Source organism: Thamnophis elegans, unplaced genomic scaffold (assembly GCF_009769535.1).
Source record: "Thamnophis elegans isolate rThaEle1 unplaced genomic scaffold, rThaEle1.pri scaffold_337_arrow_ctg1, whole genome shotgun sequence".
Lineage (NCBI taxonomy): Eukaryota > Metazoa > Chordata > Lepidosauria > Squamata > Colubridae > Thamnophis > Thamnophis elegans.
Window position 1 is genome coordinate 1 of NW_022473808.1, and position 21,514 is coordinate 21,514.

Consider the following 21,514-nt stretch of genomic DNA (forward strand, 5'->3'; position numbering starts at 1 on the left):
GAATCTAAATGTGTCTTCTGGGACCATTTTGGCCGCTTCTCCTCACGGGCTTCGTTCCAGCTAACAGACTAGATCCGAGTTTCTCAATCTCACCAAATGTAAGAGAGGAGGACTTCAACTCCCAGAATCTCCCAGGTAGCCAGCCATATTAAAGTAGCTGGACTTCAACTCCCAGAATCCTCCAGACAGCCGGAAACTGTGAGATAGATGGACTTCAACTCCCAGAATTCCTTAGGAAGCCAGAAACTGAGATAAGTGGACCAACTCCCAGAATCCCCCAGCCAGCCGGAAACTGTGAGATAGATGGACTTCAACTCCCAGAATTCCTTAGGCAGCCAGAAACTGTAAGATAAGTTGACTTCAACTCCCAGAATTCCTTAGGCAGACAGAAACTGTAAGATAAGTGGACTTCAACTCCCAGAATTCCTTAGGCAGCCAGAAACTGTAAGATAAGTGGACTTCAACTCCCAGAATTCCTTAGGCAACCAGAAACTATAAGATAAGTGGACTTCAACTCCCAGAATTCTTTAGGCAGCCAGAAACTGTAAGATAAGTTGACTTCAACTCCCAGAATTCCTTAGGCAGACAGAAACTATAAGATAAGTGGACTTCAACTCCCAGAATTCCTTAGGCAGACAGAAACTGAGATAAGTGGACTTCAACTCCCAGAATTCCTTAGGCAGACAGAAACTGAGATAAGTGGACTTCAACTCCCAGAATTCATTAGGCAGCTAGAAACTGTAAGATAAGTGGACTTCAACTCCCAGAATTCCTTAGGCAGACAGAAACTATAAGATAAGTGGACTTCAACTCCCAGAATTCTTTAGGCAGCCAGAAACTGTAAGATAAGTGGACTTCAACTCCCAGAATTCCTTAGGCAACCAGAAACTATAAGATAAGTGGACTTCAACTCCCAGAATTCTTTAGGCAGCCAGAAACTGTAAGATAAGTTGACTTCAACTCCCAGAATTCCTTAGGCAGACAGAAACTATAAGATAAGTGGACTTCAACTCCCAGAATTCCTTAGGCAGACAGAAACTGTAAGATAAGTGGACTTCAACTCCCAGAATTCCTTAGGCAGACAGAAACTGAGATAAGTGGACTTCAACTCCCAGAATTCATTAGGCAGCTAGAAACTGTAAGATAAGTGGACTTCAACTCCCAGAATTCCTTAGGCAGACAGAAAATGTAAGATAAGTGGACTTCAACTCCCAGAATCCCTTAGGCAGACAGAAAATGTAAGATAAGTGGACTTCAACTCCCAGAATTCCTTAGGCAGACAGAAACTGAGATAAGTGGACTTCAACTCCCAGAATTCATTAGGCAGCCAGAAACTATAAGATAAGTGGACTTTAACTCCCAGAATTCCTTAGGCAGACAGAAAATGTAAGATAAGAGGACTTCAACTCCCAGAATTCCTTAGGCAGCCAGATAAGTGGACTTCAACTCCCAGAATTCCTTAGGCAGCCAAAAACTGTAAGATAAGAGGACTTCAACTCCCAGAATTCCTTAGGCAGACAGAAACTGAGATAAGTGGACTTCAACTCCCAGAATTCATTAGGCAGCCAGAAACTATAAGATAAGTGGACTTTAACTCCCAGAATTCCTTAGGCAGACAGAAAATGTAAGATAAGTGGACTTCAACTCCCAGAATTCCTTAGGCAGCCAGAAACTATAAGATAAGTGGACTTCAACTCCCAGAATTCCTTAGGCAGACAGAAAATGTAAGATAAGTGGACTTCAACTCCCAGAATTCCTTAGGCAGCCAGATAAGTGGACTTCAACTCCCAGAATTCCTTAGGCAGCCAGATAAGTGGACTTCAACTCCCAGAATTCCTTAGGCAGCCAAAAACTGTAAGATAAGAGGACTTCAACTCCCAGAATTCCTTAGGCAGCCAGAAACATTTTTGGTCCCAGGAGGCTTCAGGGAGGCCTGCTAGGCCCAAATCGAGCCATGGGGGTGTCATGTGTACATGCCTGAGGGGGAGTGCGTGGGAGCCGTGCATGCACATGCAGGGTAGCAGTGCATACCGAGGGAGGGGGGGTTCGCACATGCATTGCATTATGGATCCATTCGGCAGGCGATCCCTGTTCTAGAATGTTCCTCTCCTTGATTCCCATGCACAGCTGCTGGTTCTAGACTCCCCCCTCCCTCCCCATGGCTCTCTTCTAAGTGTGTGTGTGTGTGTGTGTGCGTGTTCTCCAGCTTGAGGAGGGGTCTCCAATGGGAGTCTCCACTGGTGGAAATCCAGACCAACGTTGCTACAATGGGGGGGTGGGGGGTGGAACCCTCAACCAAATTGCCGTTTCCTGTTTCCCCACCCCCACCCCTCCTCCCCCTCCTCCATCCTGCAAGCTAAAATCTGGGCAGGGTCCGCATTCAAGGGGGCGGAGGGGGGTGGGTGGGTGGGAGGGAGAGGTAGCAGCCAGCCGTGGAAGATCGCTGCCTCAGCTGTTTTCTTAAGTTTGTGTTTCCTTCTCTGCTCGAATGGATGGAGCAGAGCGATTTTGAGGAGGGGGGCCGGTCAAAGGTCCTTGTTTTCACAGCCATTTTTTTGGGGGGGAGGGGGTGAAAGTTGAAAGGAAGGAGGGAGGGGGAGGTCCTGGGCCCATAAGCCCCAGCATTCTCCGTGCAGGAGTGGGTTAGAGTGTGGTGTGTCGGCATCCGAACTTGTCCGAAAATCTGGACGAAAAAATGGGCCTGGTTGGAATATCAGAAGGGACCCTGGAGGTCTTCTAGTCCAACCCCCGTCTTCAGGCAGGAAAACCCTATATTATTATTTCAGACGAACAGCTGTCCGATCTCTTCTTAAAATCAGAGCTGGTTTTGAATCCAAAGGAAAATGGAAAATATAGAAAATATAGTTTAGGCAACGTAATTCAATCAACTTTCAACCCCAAACGGATGGGTTAGGTGAAAGAACAGCCTGTGTCAAAGTGAGGAGAGGGGGAATTACAAGTATAAGGCCTTGACTTACAACTGTTCATTTAGTGACCGTTCAAAAGTACTTCTGGTCATAGGCTTATGACCATTTTCCAGACTTATGACCGTTGCAGAATCTCCATGATCACGTCAGTGAAATCCAAGCGCTTGGCAGCTGGTTCGTATTTATGACGGTCGCCATGTCCCAAGGTGGGGGGATCACGCGATCCCCTTTTGCGACCTTCCAATGAGCGAAGTCCACTGGGAAGCCAGGTTCACTTAACGACCGCGTTCTTAACGTAACAACTGCAGCGATTCACTCAACACCTGTGGCAAAATAGGCCATAAAATGGGACAGCGCTCCCTTAACCACTGTCTCACTGAGCACCAGAAATCTGAGGCTCAATTGTGGTCGTAAGTTGAGGGCTACCATATTTATTAAATGTGGTTATAAGTCGAGGACTCCCTATATTTATTAAATGTGGTCATAAGTCAAGGACTACCTGTATTTATTAAATGTGGTCATAAGTCAAGGACTCCCTATATTTATTAAATGTGGCCATAAGTCAAGGACTACCTGTATTTATTAAATGTGGTCATAAGTCAAGGACTCCCTATATTTATTAAATATGGTCATAAGTCGAGGACTACCCTATTTATTAAATGTGGTCATAAATCAAGGACTACCTGTATCCATTAAATGTGGTCATAAGTCAAGGACTCCCTATATTTATCAAATGTGGTCATAAGTCGAGGACTCCCTATATTTATTAAACATGGTCATAAGTCGAGGACTCCCTATATTTATTAAATATGGTCATAAGTCGAGGACTACCCTATTTATTAAATGTGGTCATAAGTCAAGGACTTCCTATATTTATCAAATGTGGTCATAAGTCAAGGACTACCTGTATTTATTAAATGTGGTCATAAGTCAAGGACTACCCTATTTATTAAATGTGGTCCTAAATCGAGGACTACCTGTATGCTTGGTTGCTCTCGGAAAAGTCATAAAATCCTAGGGCCGGGAGGGACCTTGGAGGTCATCTAATCCAACCCTTTCCCCCAGCCGAACCACAAATCGCTTCTTCATCAACCTCCATCCTCCCAACCACCCTTCTAGGTAGGCCAGGTGGTCTCTTTTTCATCCCTCAGGGAAGGGAAAACCCCACTGCGCTCCAGCTCTCCTCCACTCCCCCACTCCCTCCCGCCTGTCCCACCCCACTTATCCGCCTCCCCCCCCCCCGCTTCTTTCCCCGCCGCTATTATCTCATTTGGCAGCTGATCTGTCCCAGGGGCTGTCCCAGGCGGCTCTGGGGTCAAATGTCAACAGGTTGGAATGCTTTGGGTTTGCAAGGAAAGGGGGGAGCGGGTGGCGGAGGGAAGAGCCTGCTGCGTGCGGCGAGCGAGCCAGTAACCAAGAAGCTAAATTAGAGGCAGATGCAAAGAATTACACGCCCCGGAGAGGAAGCGCACCCCGGTTTTCACTGAACACTCGACAATTTTTTTAGATTTGGTCTGCTAACAAGGAGGAGTGGGGTTTTCCGTCCTGCCCTCACTTCGCTCGCTTGAATCTGGAAAGAACCGCTTCGAAACTTCCTTGAAGTTTGCAAATCTTTGATCCGAGTAAATCAGTCGGTTCAATTTGTTGTGGGTTTGTTGAGACACTTCAACGGGGAGGAAAAATACCAGGCTGAAGATCTGCTCCTCCTTGAAAGGAGGGTGCAATTTAGCAAAGGATTCTCGTATGTCGATTTCGCGGATTAATCGCCCCCCCCGTCGAATGAACGCCACTCGGGATTGAAAAATCCCCGCGATCAGAAGTGGGTTTCATTTATTTTTACTACTGGTTCGCCCTGGGTGTGCATGCTTGCATCGTGCGGGAACACGCCTTCTGTGTATGTGCCCGGCCTCGGAAACGTGGCTAAGTAGGACGGCGTAGTGCCAAGGTGGGTAGGCAGGCCCACGGGGGATTTCCACTACCGGTTCGTGCGAACTGATCCGAACCGTCTGAATACCAACTCTGCCTGATGGATAATGGCCGTTGGGAAGACTTGGGAAATGGCTTTAAAAAGTGGGCAGAGTTGGTGGGAGGATTAGTTTCTCGCCCTCCACACGCACTCCCGCAGCCTCCGTCCCAAATCTGATGGCGCTAAACAGGTATAACAAGGTTTTCCATGGGAACACCTGCCTTGCCTTTGAAGGAAGGAAGGAAGGAAGGAAGGAAGGAAGGAAGGAAGAGTCAAACGTCTGCCCAGCCATATAGCTTCGTGGAGAAGCGAGCTCCTCTCCCAAATAATGTTTCATGACCCAACTAGGGAGTATCATCAGTGATGGGAGGGAGGGGTTTGTAGGGTGGAGGAGGAGAAGGAGGAGGAGGAAGACTATAGATTATTTAGTGGGTTTTCTTGCAGACATTTCATGACCCAACTAGGGAACGTCATTAGTTCTAGAAGGGAGTGGGGTTTGTGGAGAGGAGGAGGAGGAGGAGGAGGAGGAGGAGGAGGAGGAGGAGGAGGAGGAGGAGGAGGAGGAGGAGGAGGAGGACAGTTCCTTGGTGCTCTCTGAGCTTGGTGGTTTTCTTGTAGATGTGGGATGCTAGGAGTGTGAGTTTTTCCCCCCCGTAGATTAGAGTATTGTTTTCTTTTTCTTTCTTTGTCTGGTGTTAATCCACGCTTATCTGGGGTTCTCTTTTTATGGGCTCCCTGGTGCTCTCAGTGCTGGGTGATTTCCTTGCAGACATTCCATGACCCAATTAGATAACATCATCAGTGCTGCAAAGGAGGGTGGTTTGCACAGAGGAAGAGGAAGGGGGGAGGAGAAAGAGGAGGGAGGAGGAGGAGGAGGAGGAGGAGGAAGAGGAGGAGGAGGAGGAGGAAGATGACGACGACTATGGAGTCCATGATTATCTCTGAGCTTGGTGGTTTTCTTGCAAATGTTTCATATATAAACAATCCCTTTGAGCACTGATGATGTTACCTAGATTGGTAATGAAATGTCTTCAAAAAAACTACCAAGCTCAGAGACATCAAGGATCCCACAGTCCTCCTCCTCCTCCTCCTCCTCCTCCTCCTCCTCCTCCTCCTCCTCCTCCTCCTCCTCCTCCTCCTCCTCCTCCTCCTACTCCTCTACCTCCTCCTCCTCCTCCTCCTCCTCCTCCTCCTCCTCCTCTCCACAACCCCCTCCCCTCCTTTCCAGCATTGATGACATTTCTCTAGCCGGGTCATAAATCGTCTGCAGGAAAACAGGCCAGATCTGAGAGCTTCAAAGGTTCCCACCAAACAGAATCGGGTCTCAATCCCATCTTGAAGCCATCAGGGAAGCAGACAAGCGTCTCCTTAGAGTTTCCCAAACAAGCCGGTGTGTTTTCCTTCTCTTCTTGAATCTCGTTTCCCTTCTTTTGTGCAGTGGGAAAACTTTCGGGGAAAACAGAAGGGCCTTTAAATAAATCCCATTTTTTTCCCCACGAGGGACCTTCACAGGTGCAAATGTCCCATTTATGGGTCGTTCCTTGACTTTCGCTTAACAACGCTTCAGAGTTACGATGCTTTTTTTGGGGGGGGGAAGGGACTTCCAACCTGTCCTCGGAGTTACGACCATCACAGGACCTCTTGTGATCACAATTCACAACCGGCTGGCCTTCACCCCGGTTGTAGTGTTTTTCACACACGGGGTGTGTGTGTTTTTGTGACTGTCCCCAGCTGGCTTCCGATTAGCAGAGTCAATCGGAGAAGACGGATTCACTTAATGACTGCGCAATTCACTTAACAGCCATGGGATTCACTTAATGATTGTGTGATACACTGAATGATCATGTGAGTCACTTAACAGCCATGTGATTCACAGAATAACCGTGTGATTCACTTAATGGCCATATGATTCACTTAATGACCATGTGATTCACTTAATGGCCATTGATTCATTTAATGACCATGTGATGTACTGAATGGCCATGTGATTCACTTAACGACCATATGATTCCCATAATGACCATATGATTCATTTAATGGCCATTGATTCACTTAATGACCATGTGATGTACTGAATGAGCAGGTGACTCACTTAATGGCCAAGGTATAAATCTTTGTGAAATTGGATCTGGACATACAATGAATCACTGTACGACCGCATTGATTAGCGACCCAAAATTTTGATCGTAAACCGAGGATCACAATTGAGGCTGAAGTTTATGTTGCTAAGTGAGACATTGGTCATTTTGCTCCATATTATGACCTTTCTTACCACAGTTGTTAAGCGAATCGCTGTGGTTGTTAGGTTGGTCACACGGTCGTTAAGGGAATCCGGCTTCCCATTTCATTGTGCTGGTTCGACAGTCGCAAAAGCAGATCCCAAGACACCGGGACCATCATAAATATGAGTCCGTCGCCAAGCGTCTGGATTTTGATCATATGATCGTGATGATGCTGCAACAGTTGTGAAAACGATCATAAGTCCCTTTTTTTCAGCGCCGTTGTAACTTCAAATGGTCACTAAGTGAATTGTTGTAAGTCAAGGACTATCTGTTGCTTCCAAGTGGAATTTAGCACTTGCTTTAGTGAAATTTAGATTTCTCTCTGTTGAGTTCGATCCTAGGTAGAGGCAGATATTTCTCTCTCTGGGCTCAATGAGAATATATCTGCCAAACAAAACTCCACATTGGCAACAGGGAAAGGCATCCGGCCAGTAAAAAACTAATTCAATTGCCCAAATTCCACCCCGCAAGGGATTATGGGGTCTTTAAAAGATGACGATTTCTCTCTGTTGCGTGGCAGTTTCATCCCTAGAAGCTTTCCAGAAGAGGCTGGACTGCCCTCTGTCAGGAATGGTATGGGGTCTCCTCTAGTGGGGTTGGACTAGATGACCTCCAAAGTCCCTCCCAACTCTGTTGTCAGGCTGATGTGCTGCTTCTCCTCTACTTGCAGGTTCCAGAACGAGGGGGGCTACGTCTTGTACCCACAGATCGGGGACCGCTTGGACCTGATCTGCCCCCGCTCCGTACCCCTGGGCCCATTCTCCACCGAGGACTACGAATACTATAAGCTGTACCTGGTCCAGACCGAACAGGCGGAGCGCTGCGAGATTCTGCGGGCGCCTAACCTGCTGCTCACCTGCGACAGGCCCGAACACGACATGCGCTTCACCATCAAGTTCCAGGAGTACAGTCCCAACCTCTGGGGACACGAGTTCAAGTCCAACCAGGACTATTACATAATCAGTAAGCCTGCTTTTTCTTTGGTGGTGGTGGTGGTGGGCATTTCTTGACAGGCCGTCCTCGGCTTATGACCGTCCATTCAGTGACGGTTCACACTTGGAACCGCACTGAACAAAAGGGGCCTAGTTGTTTTTCACACTTAACGACCGTCACAACGTCTTCACGGGCTCAAAATTCAAACACTTGGCGACTGACTCGTAGTTATGACGGTTGCAGCGTCCCAAAGTCACGTGATCAAAATTCAGACACTCGGCAACTGACTCGTAGTTATGACGGTCACAGTGTCCCAAGGTCACGTGATCAAAATTCGGATGCTCGGCAACTGACTCGTATTTATGACGGTTTGCAGCATCCCCAGGCCTCACGCGATCCCCTTTTGCGACCTCCCCAACAGGCAAAGTCAACGGGGGAATCAGGCGATTCGCTTCACGACCGAGCGACTCACTTCGCCCCTGCAGCCGTTCGCTTAACAACCAGGTTGCTAAGTGAAACACTGCAGCGGTTTAACTTAATACGCGCGGCCAGGAATGGCTGTAAAACGGGCCCCAACTCGTGGACGGACTCTCTCGCTCAGCCACGGAAACGTGGGGCTCGATTGCTGGTCGTCCGTCGAGGTAGGATGACGGAGGGAGAGGGACGCTGGGAGGATGGGGGGGGGGCAAAGATGGAGAAGCCCCCCCTCTGGATCCAGCTGTGCTTTACATCTGGGCATCCCATGCAAGGTTGCTGGGGGAAGTTTATTTTTTTGGGGTGGTGTTTTTCCCCCAAAAGGGATGGCCTTTTGTGTCCCCCTCCCCTTCCTCTAGCCCCCCCTCCCCTCTCCTCCCCCCCCCCCGCATCCTCCCTGTCACATCATCTCTGTCTGCCTGGGGTGGCCCTTCAGCCATCGCCATGGCAACCGCCTCCCCGCAAACCTCGGCACAAGAGCCGGAGACTTTGGCGTTGGTGCCACCGCCGCGGCCTGGTGGGAACCGGGCCCAGTTTGCACAATTGCACAGGTGTGCTCTTTGTGTGGGTGTGGGTGCGTGCGTGCGTGTGCGCGCGCACACACACACACACACAAAGACACACAAAGACAAGGGCAGGCGCCTCACCGTGTACACACCCCTGCCGTTTTTGAAAGGCTCCCTCCGCCTCGGGGCGTCCCATTTATTGTTCTGCACGTTTACACCAACACACATAGCCACACAAACACACACACACACACACACACACACACACACACAAGGCTGCCCTTGCTTCGTGGTAGGAAGGACGTTTTGCACATTTGCACGGGCACAGGCAGAGGCGTGTGCACCAAAACACACACACACACACACACACACACACACATAACACACACACACACACTGGCCCCCTCGAGCTCAAACGCACACCTACCTTTTACACCCTCCCCTCCCATGCGGTAGGCAGGCAATTTTGCACATTTGCGCTGGCCTGAAATGTAGGCCTCGTTTTTAGGAGGCTTCCACCCCTGCCCGGCGCCGTTTTTACAGCCAGTCCTCGCCTTTACGACCACCACTGAGCCCAAAACTGACGCCGCTAACGCGAGACACCCGTTAGGTGAGTTTCCACACCACCCTCGTTTTACGACCGTCCTTGCCGCCTTTGTGAGGTGAACACCCCGGCGTTATTAGCGACGTGGTCGTGAAGCGAATCGGACTTCCCCCCGGGGACAGGAGGTCGCCAAAGAGGGGATCGCGGGACCCCTTGAAAAACGGTGGCCAGGGAGGTTGTAAAACGGGACAAAACTCCCTTCGCAAATGTTTCACTTAGCGACGTAAAAATTTGGGGAGGGAGGGACCGCTGCATTGCAGCTGTAACTCGAGGACCTACCACAGTTCATTTAATGACCGTTTGAAGTCACAAGAGAGCTGGAAAAAAAGCGACTTAGGACCGTGCTTCACACTTATGACCGTCACAGCCTCCCTAAGGGTCCCGGTGATTGGAATTCAGATGCTTGGCCACTGACTCCTATTTATGACGGTCGCATCATCCTGGGAGTCACGCCATCCCCTTTTGCTATCCAGCAACGTCCGATTCACTTAACGACCCTGACTTAACCACCGCACCGATTCACTCAGCGACGGTGGCAAGAAAGGCTTCATGGTCAAAGGGGGCAAAAGCTCCGTGGGCCACCGTCTCACTTTGGGGCTCATTTCTGGTCGTAACTCGAGGACTCTTACCCGTACACAGCTTCCAGGCTAGGCTTATTTTGCGATGCCACCACCAGTGGGGTGGCTGTGATTTTGGGGGGGGGAGATTTGAAAGGGGTGCATGCCCCCTCCCCAGACTCCCCAGCCCATCTCTTTGCAAAGGATTACGGGTGCCAGTTTTCAGCTCGCGCCTCCTTGGCACCCGTGGGCATCCATTCTCACACACACCAGGCAGGCATGGATGCCCAGATGCCCTGCTTCCTCTTCCTCTGTTACCCGTACGCCCCCAGGCAAGGGGGTTAAAAGGGGGCTTCCCTCTCTGAAAGACCCCCCCCTCCCCTGGGCACCGCTGGGCTGGCATGGCGGTGGAAGAAAGCGAACTCAACTTTAAGAAGGGCAGGTGCCATGCCAGGATGTCGGCATTGCTGACAGCCCGTCTCTGTCACCCCCCCCCATTTCTCTCCCATCAGCTGGCGTGAGCCCCCACCCCACCCCTGCAGCCACCGCAGGCGTAGGGCGGGCACCCCGGCGGTGCCCGCCTGGTGTGTGCTTTTAGGTGCTGGCACGATGCTGTTGACCCATATTTCCTCCCTCCTCTTTTTGCAAAGGATTTTATGCCCAGCCGAGCGTGAGTGGAGAGGAGTAGGCAGCGAAGGGGAAGGGTGAGGAGGAGGGAGGGAGGGAGGGAGGGGCAGGAGCCGGGCAGTGGGCGGGGGTCCCTGGGGGGCTTGGCTGGGCCATCTAGGGCAAGGAGAGGGGAGGAGCAGAGGGGGAAGCTTGCAAAAAACGGGTTGCATCTTGCGAGAACGAAGGTGTGGTGGGTGGGAAGATTCGAACGATGGGGAAGAGCTTAGCAGAAATAGCCAGGAGGATGGGGTGCCTGAACATGTGCAGAGTGTGTTTCCCTCCCCCCCCACAACGGATTCTGGCAGTTTGGGAGAAGAAGGGGTGGCAATATTTGGAAGGGCAAAAGAGATCAGAGCAGGAATTCTGGGACAATAGGTTCTCTGAGCATGTGCAGAGTGCATCCTCCCCCGCCCCCCCTTGCAACGGCCTGTGTGAATTCCTGCTGAGGAATTGGCAGGTGAAGCCTTTTGACTTTTGAACCCATCTTCATCCAGGCTGGGTTAGGCGCACACGCGACACCCCAGGAGTGTAGGATTTGCCTCCGTTCCCCCATCCACCGACTGGGCACCAGGGGTTCGAAGGCAGAAATGCTGGAGGCGTCTAAAAAACAGATGAGTTTAGCGTGCCTGCCTCCCCCTGCTTTCCTGTCAAGAACTACAAAACCCATCAGACAGGGTTTCTCAACCTTGGCAGCATGAAGGTGTATGGAAAGAAAGAGGGAAGGAAGGAAGGAAAGAAGGAAGAAGAAAGAGAAAAAGAGAGAGAGAGAAAGAGAGAGAGGGGGAGAAAGAAGGAAAGAAGGAAGGAAGGAAAGAAGGAAGAAAGAGAAAAAGAAAGAGAGAAAGAAAGAGAGAGAGACAGAGGGAGAAAGAAGGAAGGAAGGACGGAAGAATAAAGAGAAAAAAGAAAGAGAGAGAGAGAAAGAGAGAGAGAGGGAGAAAAAAGGAAAGAAGGAAGGAAGGAAAGAGGGAAGAAAGAGAAAAAGAAAGAGAGAAAGAAAGAAAGAAAGAGAGACAGAGGGAGAAAGAAGGAAGGAATGAAGGAAAGAAGGAAGAAGAAAGAGAAAGAGAAAGAGAGAAAATAAAAGAAGAGAGAAAGAAGGAAGGAAAAGAAAGAAAGGGAGAGAGAGAGAAAGAAGGAAGGAAAGAAGAAAGAAATAGAGAGAGAGAAAAAAGAAGGAAAGAAAAAAGAAAGAAAAAGAAAGAACGAAAGAAAGAATAAGAAAGGGAGAGAGAGGAAGCAGGAAGGAAGAAGCAAAAAAAGGAAGAGAAGCAAAGAAAGAGAGAAAGAAAAAAGGAAGGAAGGAAGAAGCAAAAGAAAAAAGAAAGAAAGAAAGAAAGAAAGAAAAAGGAGGGAAGGAAGGAAGAAGTAAAGAGAGAGAGAGAAAGAGAAAAAGAAAGAGAAAATGAAAGAAGAGAGAAAGAAGGAAGGAAGAGAAAGAAAGGGAGAGAAAGAAGGAAGGAAAGGAAGGAAAGAAGAAAGAAAGAGAGAGAAAAAAGGACAGAAAAAAGAAAGAAAAAGAAAGAAAGGGGGAGAGAGAAAGAAGGAAGGAAGAGAAAGAAAGGGAGAGAAAGAAGGAAGGAAAGGAAGGAAAGAAGAAAGAAAGAGAGAGAAAAAAGGACAGAAAAAAGAAAGAAAAAGAAAGAAAGGGGGAGAGATAGCAGTGAAAGGAAGAAGCCAAAAAAAGGAGAGGAAGCAAAGAAAGAGAGAAAGAAAAAAGGAAGGAGGAAGCAAAAGAAAAAAGAAAGAAAGAAAGAAAGAAAGAAAGAAAAAGGAGGGAAGGAAGGAAGAAGTAAAGAGAGAGAGAAAGAGAAAAGAAAGGAGAGAAATGAAAGAAGAGAGAAAGAAGGAAGGAAAGAGAAGGGGAGAACAGGGAGAGAAAGAGGAAGGAAAGGAAGGAAAGAAGAAAGAAAGAGAGAGAAAAAGGACAGAAAAAAAGAGAAAAGAAAGAAAGGGGGAGAGGAGAAGAAGGAAGAAGAGAAGAAGGGAGAGAAAGAAGGAAGGAAAGGAAGGAAAGAAGAAAGAAAGAGAGAGAAAAAAGGACAGAAAAAAGAAAGAAAAAGAAAGAAAGGGAGAGAGAGAGAGAGAAAGCAGGAAGGAAGAAGCAAAAAAGGAAGAGAAAGAAAGAAAGAAAGAGAAAGAAAAAGAAAGGAAGAAGCAAAAGAAAAAAGAAAGAGAGAAAGAAAGAAAGAAAGAAAAAGGAAGGAGGGGAAGGAAGAAGAAATAAAGAGAGAGAGAAAGAAATAAAAAACAAAGAGAGAGAGAGAGAGATAAGGAAGGAAGGATAGAAAGGTAGAAACAAGGGGCGTCGGCTTCAGGGGCGTCGGCTATTCCTACCATCCAACCTCGGGCACACAATGGATTTCAACTCTTCTTTTTGTACGGTGGCCACCCACTCCTCCAGGTGTGTCCTTATTGTAGGCATTGTAAAGCGCTAGTAACCCTTGAGACCGGCTTGATGCAATCCCTCTGTTAAACGCAGCCCCGTTTTTGCGTTGCCGTTGTCTCTTCTCTCCGCCAAGAGTGACGGTGAGCAACAGGCGCGGAGGGGAGGCTCGGCCATGGCAACCTGGTTGAATGTCACCGCGACCGGATTGCCAATCAAATTGCAAAAATGTCCTTTCTCTCCCCCCCCCCCCCGCCCTCCCTGCATCTGTTGGCAAGGAGCTCTCCGGGTTTTCACCTTGGGGTGTGTGTGTGTGTGTGTGTGTGTGTGTGTGTGTTTTACAAACGGCTTCCCTCCATCCCACTTCCCGGCTGCGATCACCGACTGCTTGTAAAAGAGCTTTGTAAAGCCTTAGTAAGGCCCCACCTGGACTCCCACATCCAGTTTTGGTCTCCCACGGTTACAAAAAAGAAGAGAAAGAAAGAAAGGGAGAAAGAAAAAGGAAGGAGGAAGCAAAAGAAAAAAAGAAAGAGAGAAAGAAACGAAAGAAAAAGGAACAAGCGCAGAGAAGAGCAATTGAAGATGATTTAAGGGCCCCCGAGAATAAAACATAAGGAAGAAAGATTGCAGGGTTTAGCTTTGGCTGAGTCTACAGAAAAGGAGGACTGGGGAGAGGGGGGGGGGCATGATAGCAGTCTTCCACTATTTGAGGGGCTGCCCCCAAAGAAGGGGGGGTTTCCACCTATTGTCCAAAAGCCCCCCCGAAGGCAGCAGAAGAAGCAATGGATGGAAACTAATCAAGGAGAGAAGCAATCTGGATTGAAGGAGGAATTTCCTAACAGGGAAGACAATTAACCAGAGGAACAGCTTGCCACAAGAAGTTGTGGGTGCTTTCATCACGGTACTAGACTAGAATAGGCTAGGCTAGACTACAATAGACTACAGTAGAGTAGAGTAGAGTAGAGTAGAGTAGAGTAGAGTAGAGTAGAGTAGAGTAGAGTAGAGTAGAGTAGAGTAGAGTAGAGTAGAGTAGAGTAGAAAATAAAATATAGAAATAGAATAGAATAGATAATAACAGAATTGGAATAGAATAGAAAATAGAATAGAAAATATAGAATAAAACAGAACAGAATAGATAATAAAATATTGAATTAGAATCGTAGAATAGAATAGAATATAGAACTTGAATAGAATAGATAATAAAACATAGGATTAGAATAGAAAATAGACTAGAATAGAAAATACAGAATAGAACAGAACAGAATAGATAATAAACATAGGATTAGAATAGAATAGAAAACAGCGTAGAATAGAAAATATAGAATAGAACAGAACAGAATAGATAATAAAATCTAGGATTAGAATAATAGAATAGATAATAAAATCTAGAATTAGAATCGTAGAATAGAATATAGAACTAGAATAGAATAGATAATAAAACATAGGATTAGAATAGAATAGAAAATAGACTAGAATAGAAAATATAGAATAGAACAGAACAGAATAGATAATAAAATCTAGGATTAGAATAATAGAATAGATAATAAAATCTAGAATTAGAATCGTAGAATAGAATATAGAACTAGAATAGAACAGATAATAAAACATAGGACTGGAATAGAATAGAAAATAGACTAGAATAGAAAATATAGAATAGAACAGAACAGAATAGATAATAAAATATAGGATTAGAATAGAATAGAATAGAAAATAGAAAATAGAATAGAATCGAATAGAAAATATAGAACAGAATAGGATGATAATAAAAAATAGAATTAGAATCGTGGAATAGAATCGAATATAGAACTAGAATAGAATAGATAATATAGAATAGAATAGAAAATATAGAACAGAATAATAAAGTAGAATAGATAATAAAATATAGAATTAGAATAGAACAAAACAGACTAGAACAGGAATAGAATTAGATTTGAACAGAACAGAATAACGTTATAATGCCTGCCAATAAGTGTACATTCAAAGGGAACGGAATAACGTTATTTTCCCTTTGAATGTACACTTATTGGCAGACATTAAAAATGAAATTTCGTTCCATGGAGCTCTTAAAGGGCCACTACCTCCAATTTTACTACATAAACATGACAAGATAAATAATAAAATAATAATAATAATAAATAAAGAAATACAAAAAGTAGGGATCTAATGGAGGTTTTTAAGAAGAGATTGCACAGCCATTTGTCGGCGATGAGTTCATAGCAACAACACTTAGACTTATATGCTGCTTTACAGCCCTCTCTAGGTGACTGACAGCCTCTTGCCCCCCCCCCAACAATCCTCCTTAAAGTCTCCTGCTTGAGCAGGGGGTTGGACTAGAAGACCTCTGAGGTCCCTTTTCAGCTCTTTCCTGAGTCTGGTTCAACTGGGAGCCTGTGGTGCGTTGGCAGCCTCCCTCTTCCTCATTCCTTACACCCCGAGTCAGCCTCGCCTGAGGCCTCCCCTGCTCCGTCCTGGCATCGCCTTAGATGCCCCGTCTCGGCTCCGGATGCCCGGCTGACGTCTTCAGAGCCAGGACGAGGCGGGCGTTGGCACCGGGCCTGTCGGGACTGCCTGGCTGGCACCCGGATCCCTGCCAGCCTGTGGGAGAGCAGCTGCATTAAATCCGCCCCGGGGGATTGCAATGGTGCAGATCACGCGGGGTCCGTGTCTGGACGCATATGAAATAGCTTCTTTAAATATTAAATGGCCCTGCGGCCTTCGGGCGGGGCGGCAAGGTGAGGTGGGCGGAGGGATGGATGGGCATCGGAGTGGCTGGCAGCAGGTGACTCAGACATAAAATCAGATTTCCCGGACGGATAAAGGTATTTTTTTCTCCCTTTTGGGGGGAATCTCATCCTTTATTCTTCCACGAAGTTAAAATCATGCACGATGCATAATCATGTAAATGAAGCTCCACCCATATTTTACATGGTGGCCATCTTGACTTTTTTGACCCATATCCTTGGTGGGAAATCGGATTCCCTTAACCGTGTCTGAACAACGGCGGTGATTCACTTAGCAACGGTGGCAGGGAGAGTCATAAAACGGGGCAGAACTCCCTTGACACGAAATGTCTCACTTAGCAACATTAATTTTGGGCGCCATTATGGCCGTAAGTCAAGGAGTCCCTGTTTCAATTCACGTGGTTTGATTGATTGATTGATTGATTATTAATATTGATTGATTGATTTTAAATATGCAAAATGGGGCAAAAAATCCTTGACATGTCTCGCTTAGCGACATAAATTTTGGGCGCCATTATGGCCGTAAGTCAAGGAGTCCCTGTTTCAACCCACGTGGGATTGTTTGATTTATTTAAAATATGCCGAATGGGGCAAAACTTCCTTGACAAATGTCTTGCTTAGTGAGATAAATTTTGGCCGTCATTGTGGTCGTAAGTCGAGGACACCCTGTTTCAACCCACGTGGGGTTTGATTTATTGAAAAGACCCCGAGGGTATTCTCGAGGATAAGAATAAAATTGATACCCTAAATACAGGAAGTCCTCAAATAACGACCAGAACTGAGGCCAAAATCTTCGTTGCTAAGCGAAACAGCTGTTAAGTGAGTTTGGGCCACTTTTACGACCTTTCTTGCCGCAGTTGTTAAGTGAATCCCCGCAGTTGTTAGATTAGTAGCACGGTCGTTAGGCAAATCTGGCTTCCCGATTGACTTCCCCGGGACACTGCGACCGTCATAAATACGAGTCAGACCGAATTTTGATCACATGACCCTGGGGACGATGCGACGGTCAGAAGTGCGAAAAAAGGTCCGAAGTCCCTTTTTTCCCCCAGCGCCGCTAAACGGACCGTGATAAATTGAGGACTACCTGCGTTACTATGAAAAAAATCTTTAAAAACCCCAGTAAAAAGCATGAAAACGTTAAAAAAAGAATTAAAACGTCTCGTTCGATTGCATGCCAGGCGAGAGTTGTCACCGGAAATGTGGTCGTAAGTCGAGAAATTCCCGTATTTCGAAGCAGCCGAAGTTCCGAGACAGTCGTCAAGGGTGGGCCCCACCAACAGTCTCCTGCGGTAGTCTAACCCCGGAGGGACATTAACCTCAAACTCTTTCCTGTCTCCCGCAGCCACCTCAGACGGTACCAAGGAAGGTCTCGAGAACCTGAAAGGGGGCGCCTGTTTGTCCAAAGGGATGAAAGTAATGCTCAAAGTTGGGCAGCGTAAGTGGTCCATCGTGGGGTCGCTACTACTAGTGGGTGTGTGTGTGTGTGTGCGGGAGTGACCTATGGGGCTCGCTTGTGGGGAGACGAACTGGGGTGGTTGGAAACCCTTTGTGTTGGAGAAGACACTTTGGACCAGAAGAAACAGAGCAGTATATCTCAAACTCGCCAGTCTGAAGACGGCGGGACTTCAACTCCCAGAATTCCCCAGCGCCGTTGCTTGGCAACCGCTTCACATATAGGCCCATCCTGCGGTCATTGACGACAACTTGATTATAATCCCAGGCTCAGTGACGATCCTAGTTCGGAGAATGCCTGTATGTTGGGTTTGTTAAGGCAGCCGCGTCCTTCGCACGACACGATGGCCTTGTGTAGAGTAGGAAACGGACGCTTGGCTGAGTGTGGTGTGGGAGCGCAACTCCTTTGTGCTCCATTTCGGCATCCTAGCGTAGCGGCTACACAAAATATCTAGGTCAGGGCCCTTGTGTGAATGGGGTTAAGATGATGACGGTAATTGGGTCATCGACGCCATGCCCTTGGTGCCTGGTCGTAGACCGGGTAGCGCTGTGATTGTGTAGACGTGATTTGACCTACTCATCTGTTGGGTAACCAAGGAGTGGGGTTTGGGGGCGCTGCGTTGGGGCATGGTGTGTCTTTTCCTGCTCGGACCGTCCCTCTTTCCTCTGCCCCACGTTTCCCAGATCGCAACACGGGCTCCAAATCCCAGAATTCCCTGCCCGCCACACCTGCGGAGAAGGACCGAGGGACGCCAGGTGCAGCCGAACCCAACAAGGAGATGGTTCCAGGTATGGCCCTTCTCCCATCCCACCCCTGGTGATTTCTCTCCCGCCACCTAACAGTGGCACGCCTTTAAAGAGGGCATTGCGACTGCAGTCACCCGAAGCCAGCAGGGTTAACCATCCGCTATCTGCCAAGAGGTTTTCCGTCGTAATGTGGAATCCAAATATTCTACATTTTCTTGATGTCCTGGACCTCTTCCTCCTTTCCTTTCTCTCCTCCTCCTTCCATTGCATGTAGTCCTTAACTAACAACCATTCGCAAAGGTACGACAGCCCAGAAAAAAGTGACTTGTGACCGGTCCTCACACATACAACCATTACAGCTTCCCTGTGGTTACGTGATCAAAATTTGGGCACATGGGCATGTATTTATGATAGTGGTAGTGTCCCACTGTTGTGTGATTGCCGTTTGCAAATCTTCTCAGCTGGCTTCTGACAAGTAAAGTTCATGGAGGAATCTGGATTCACTTAATGCCCATTCGATTCACTTAACAACCATTCAATTCACTTAACAACTGCGGGGATTTGCTCAACAATCGTGGCAAAAAAAAGATCACAAAATCAGGCAAAACTCGCTTGCTTAGCCACGGAAATGTTGGGCTCGATTGTGTCATATATCGAGGACTCCCTGTACAACCCTCGACTTAACGACCGTAATGAAACCTGAAATTTTTGCTAACAAGGGAAGTTCCAGTCCAGTTTGTGGTCATAAGTCGAGGATGACTTGAGTTCCTCTCAAGGCTCCGAGACAAATTTTCCATGAATGCTTGGGATACAATGAATAGGAAGGTTAGGGAAGGAACTCAGTTGTATCCGGAGTGGGGAAGAAGGCTGTTATCTCCAAAGGAACACAGAACCCATGTTCCACAGCATTGCACTGCCTGCATGGCCTTCATGTCAGCTGAGATTGGAGATATAGCTGGGGGAAAAACAGTGAGTCAGCCTTCTTCCCTGTTTCTTATCTCGGCCTAGGTTGAGACGGATACTTTGACGAGCCCAGACAGAGAAGAATTGGGGGATCAGGAGGTTCCTGTACACACCCCCCCTCTTTACCAGGAGAAGAGAAGAGGGAATTGGAGGGGGCAGAGCAGGGTGTGATGGGTCTTGAAATCTGAGCGATCCCTACGAGGCTGTCGTAGGCAGATTTCCGCACGGCAATTAGCTCTATTAATCAGAGTCGACAGACGTGAACATTGTGCTGAGCAGGCAGTTGCTCCTTTGGGATGTCACGATGCGCCGAACAGTTTTCAACCACTTGTACAAATTGTGAGGAAGTGTTTCCGTGTCCTCTAAATCAGGGTGGTCTGTTTGGCTGGGTAGGATTAAGACTAATGCCCTTTTCCCCTGTGCCCGCAGGACCCTCGTCTGGAAACACGACCGGGAAAGTGGGGGGTGAGAACGGCCCGTTGCCGCAGTCCAACGTACCCATCATTGCCGGTGCGGCTGGAGGAGCGGCGTTTGTGTTGCTGGTGGCAGCTGCCGTGACGGGGGCCCTGTGTTACCGCCACCACCGGGCCAAGCACAGCGAGTCGCACCACCCGCCGTTGTCCCTCAGCACCCTGACCAGCCCCAAGCGAGTCGGGGGTGGCGGGGGTGCCAACAACAACGGCTCCGAGCCGAGCGATATCATCATCCCGCTCAGGACTTCAGACAGTGCGTTCTGCCCGCATTACGAGAAGGTGAGCGGCGATTACGGTCACCCGGTCTACATCGTGCAGGAGATGCCACCGCAGAGCCCGGCGAACATCTACTACAAAGTATGAGGCGAAGGGCAGCTCATCTGAGCCCCCGTGGGCTGCCTTTGGAGCCCCGCGATGGGCAGGCAAGGACTCGGAGCAGACGGGACACAATGGGACCTTATCCTCCCTGCCCGTTCTCGTTCACTTCGGATGCTGCGCACAGAAGGGTTTGACGCACAGGTGCCTCGTACACCTCCCGTTATTTTGGGGGGGGACCCTGGAACTGATATGGCCGCTGCCACAAGGGAGGCAGGGACTCCTCTCTCCGCGGATCCAGAACAAGGGATGCAACTCCTGTCGGGTCACGTCCGAGCGAATTTGACCGCGAAGGCCCTTCCCTGTCGATTCCACGGCAAGGTCCAGCCTAAAGTGTCAAGTCCGGCTCCCACCTGCAGTGCGTGCCCCACCTGCCAAAACAGTTTTGGGAGTGGAAAACATGGCGCCTCCCCGTTTCTTTTTGCAATAATTCAATCTGATTGCCTTGTCCGTCTCTCTTGCTCTCTCTTCTCCTTTTGACAGCTTATTCATGGGCTCGTGCGCTGATAAGGGTAGACGTACGGGGAGGGGGGGGTGTTTAAAAGCAATCCCCCCCCCAGCGCTCTAAAAGGTTGCATTTGTTGTTAGTGCCACAAATCAAAACCAGGAACGTTGCAGGTCTGCCTTATTCCCATTGCCATAGTGTGACACCGTACTCCCCTCGAGCAGCATTTCAAATGTGTTGTTTTCGTTTGGTTTCGTTTTTTGTTTTTTGTTTTAACTTCGAAAGTTCGCACCCTTTTGGTATATAGCAATGTTGCCTCTGGAAGATCTCTCCTTATTTTTCCTCCCACGGGGTTCCTTCGGGCTTGTAAGTCCCTCAGACCCTAGTTGCAACGCTCATCCCGAATTGCCGATTCCCCGTCGATACGGACCAATGCGTACATCCTCACGATGCCCATGTGAATCAGGGGAATTCGGATCGGGGAAGCCCATTTGCTGCGCAACTCACTGAGCAACTCCCTGTTGCTGGGGAAAGAGAGCCCGGAGTTTGTTGATCCATCGGCAACCATTTTGAAGTCTTTGATGGTTTCGTTGCTCGAAGGAGATGGCAAACAAAATGGCTGACTTTCCCACCCATCCGCATCGGAAATAGGATGGGACGGGGAAGAGGAATTCCTCCAAATTTTTAATGTCTCTCTCTCTCGCTCGCTCTCGCTCTCTTCTCGTGCCCCTTCCTTTCACCCCCCGCCCTCACCCCTCACCATTCGGGATGGGATCTTTTCCCCAACTTTTGATGGAGTTTTGATGAAGTGGCAACCTATTGTGTGTGATGTTTAGTGGCACGCCGAAAGAAGGCGGGACTTCATGTGTTAGACTGGGAAACGTGCGTGGGTCAACTTTCCTGCTTTTTTCAGGGGAAACTGTGGTTTTTTTCAGCTTTAATAGATTTGAAAAGGAAAAGTTCTTTTGTTTACTTTTTTTTTTAAATCGGAAAAAAGTTTTCTTAGCTTTCTTG

General features: G+C 48.2%; 1 protein-coding gene across 1 annotated transcript; it reads left to right on the forward strand.

Annotated features, from left to right (window-relative positions):
• Positions 1–1,175: 1,175 nt before the first annotated feature.
• Positions 1,176–20,043, forward strand: EFNB3 (ephrin B3; the record flags this gene model as incomplete). Its single annotated transcript, XM_032238585.1, is given in 5 exon segments — positions 1,176–1,220; positions 7,843–8,138; positions 17,388–17,480; positions 18,182–18,286; positions 19,637–20,043. Coding segments are annotated over 5 exon segments (946 nt in total), but the record flags the coding sequence as incomplete, so codon positions are not given.
• Positions 20,044–21,514: the final 1,471 nt, after the last annotated feature.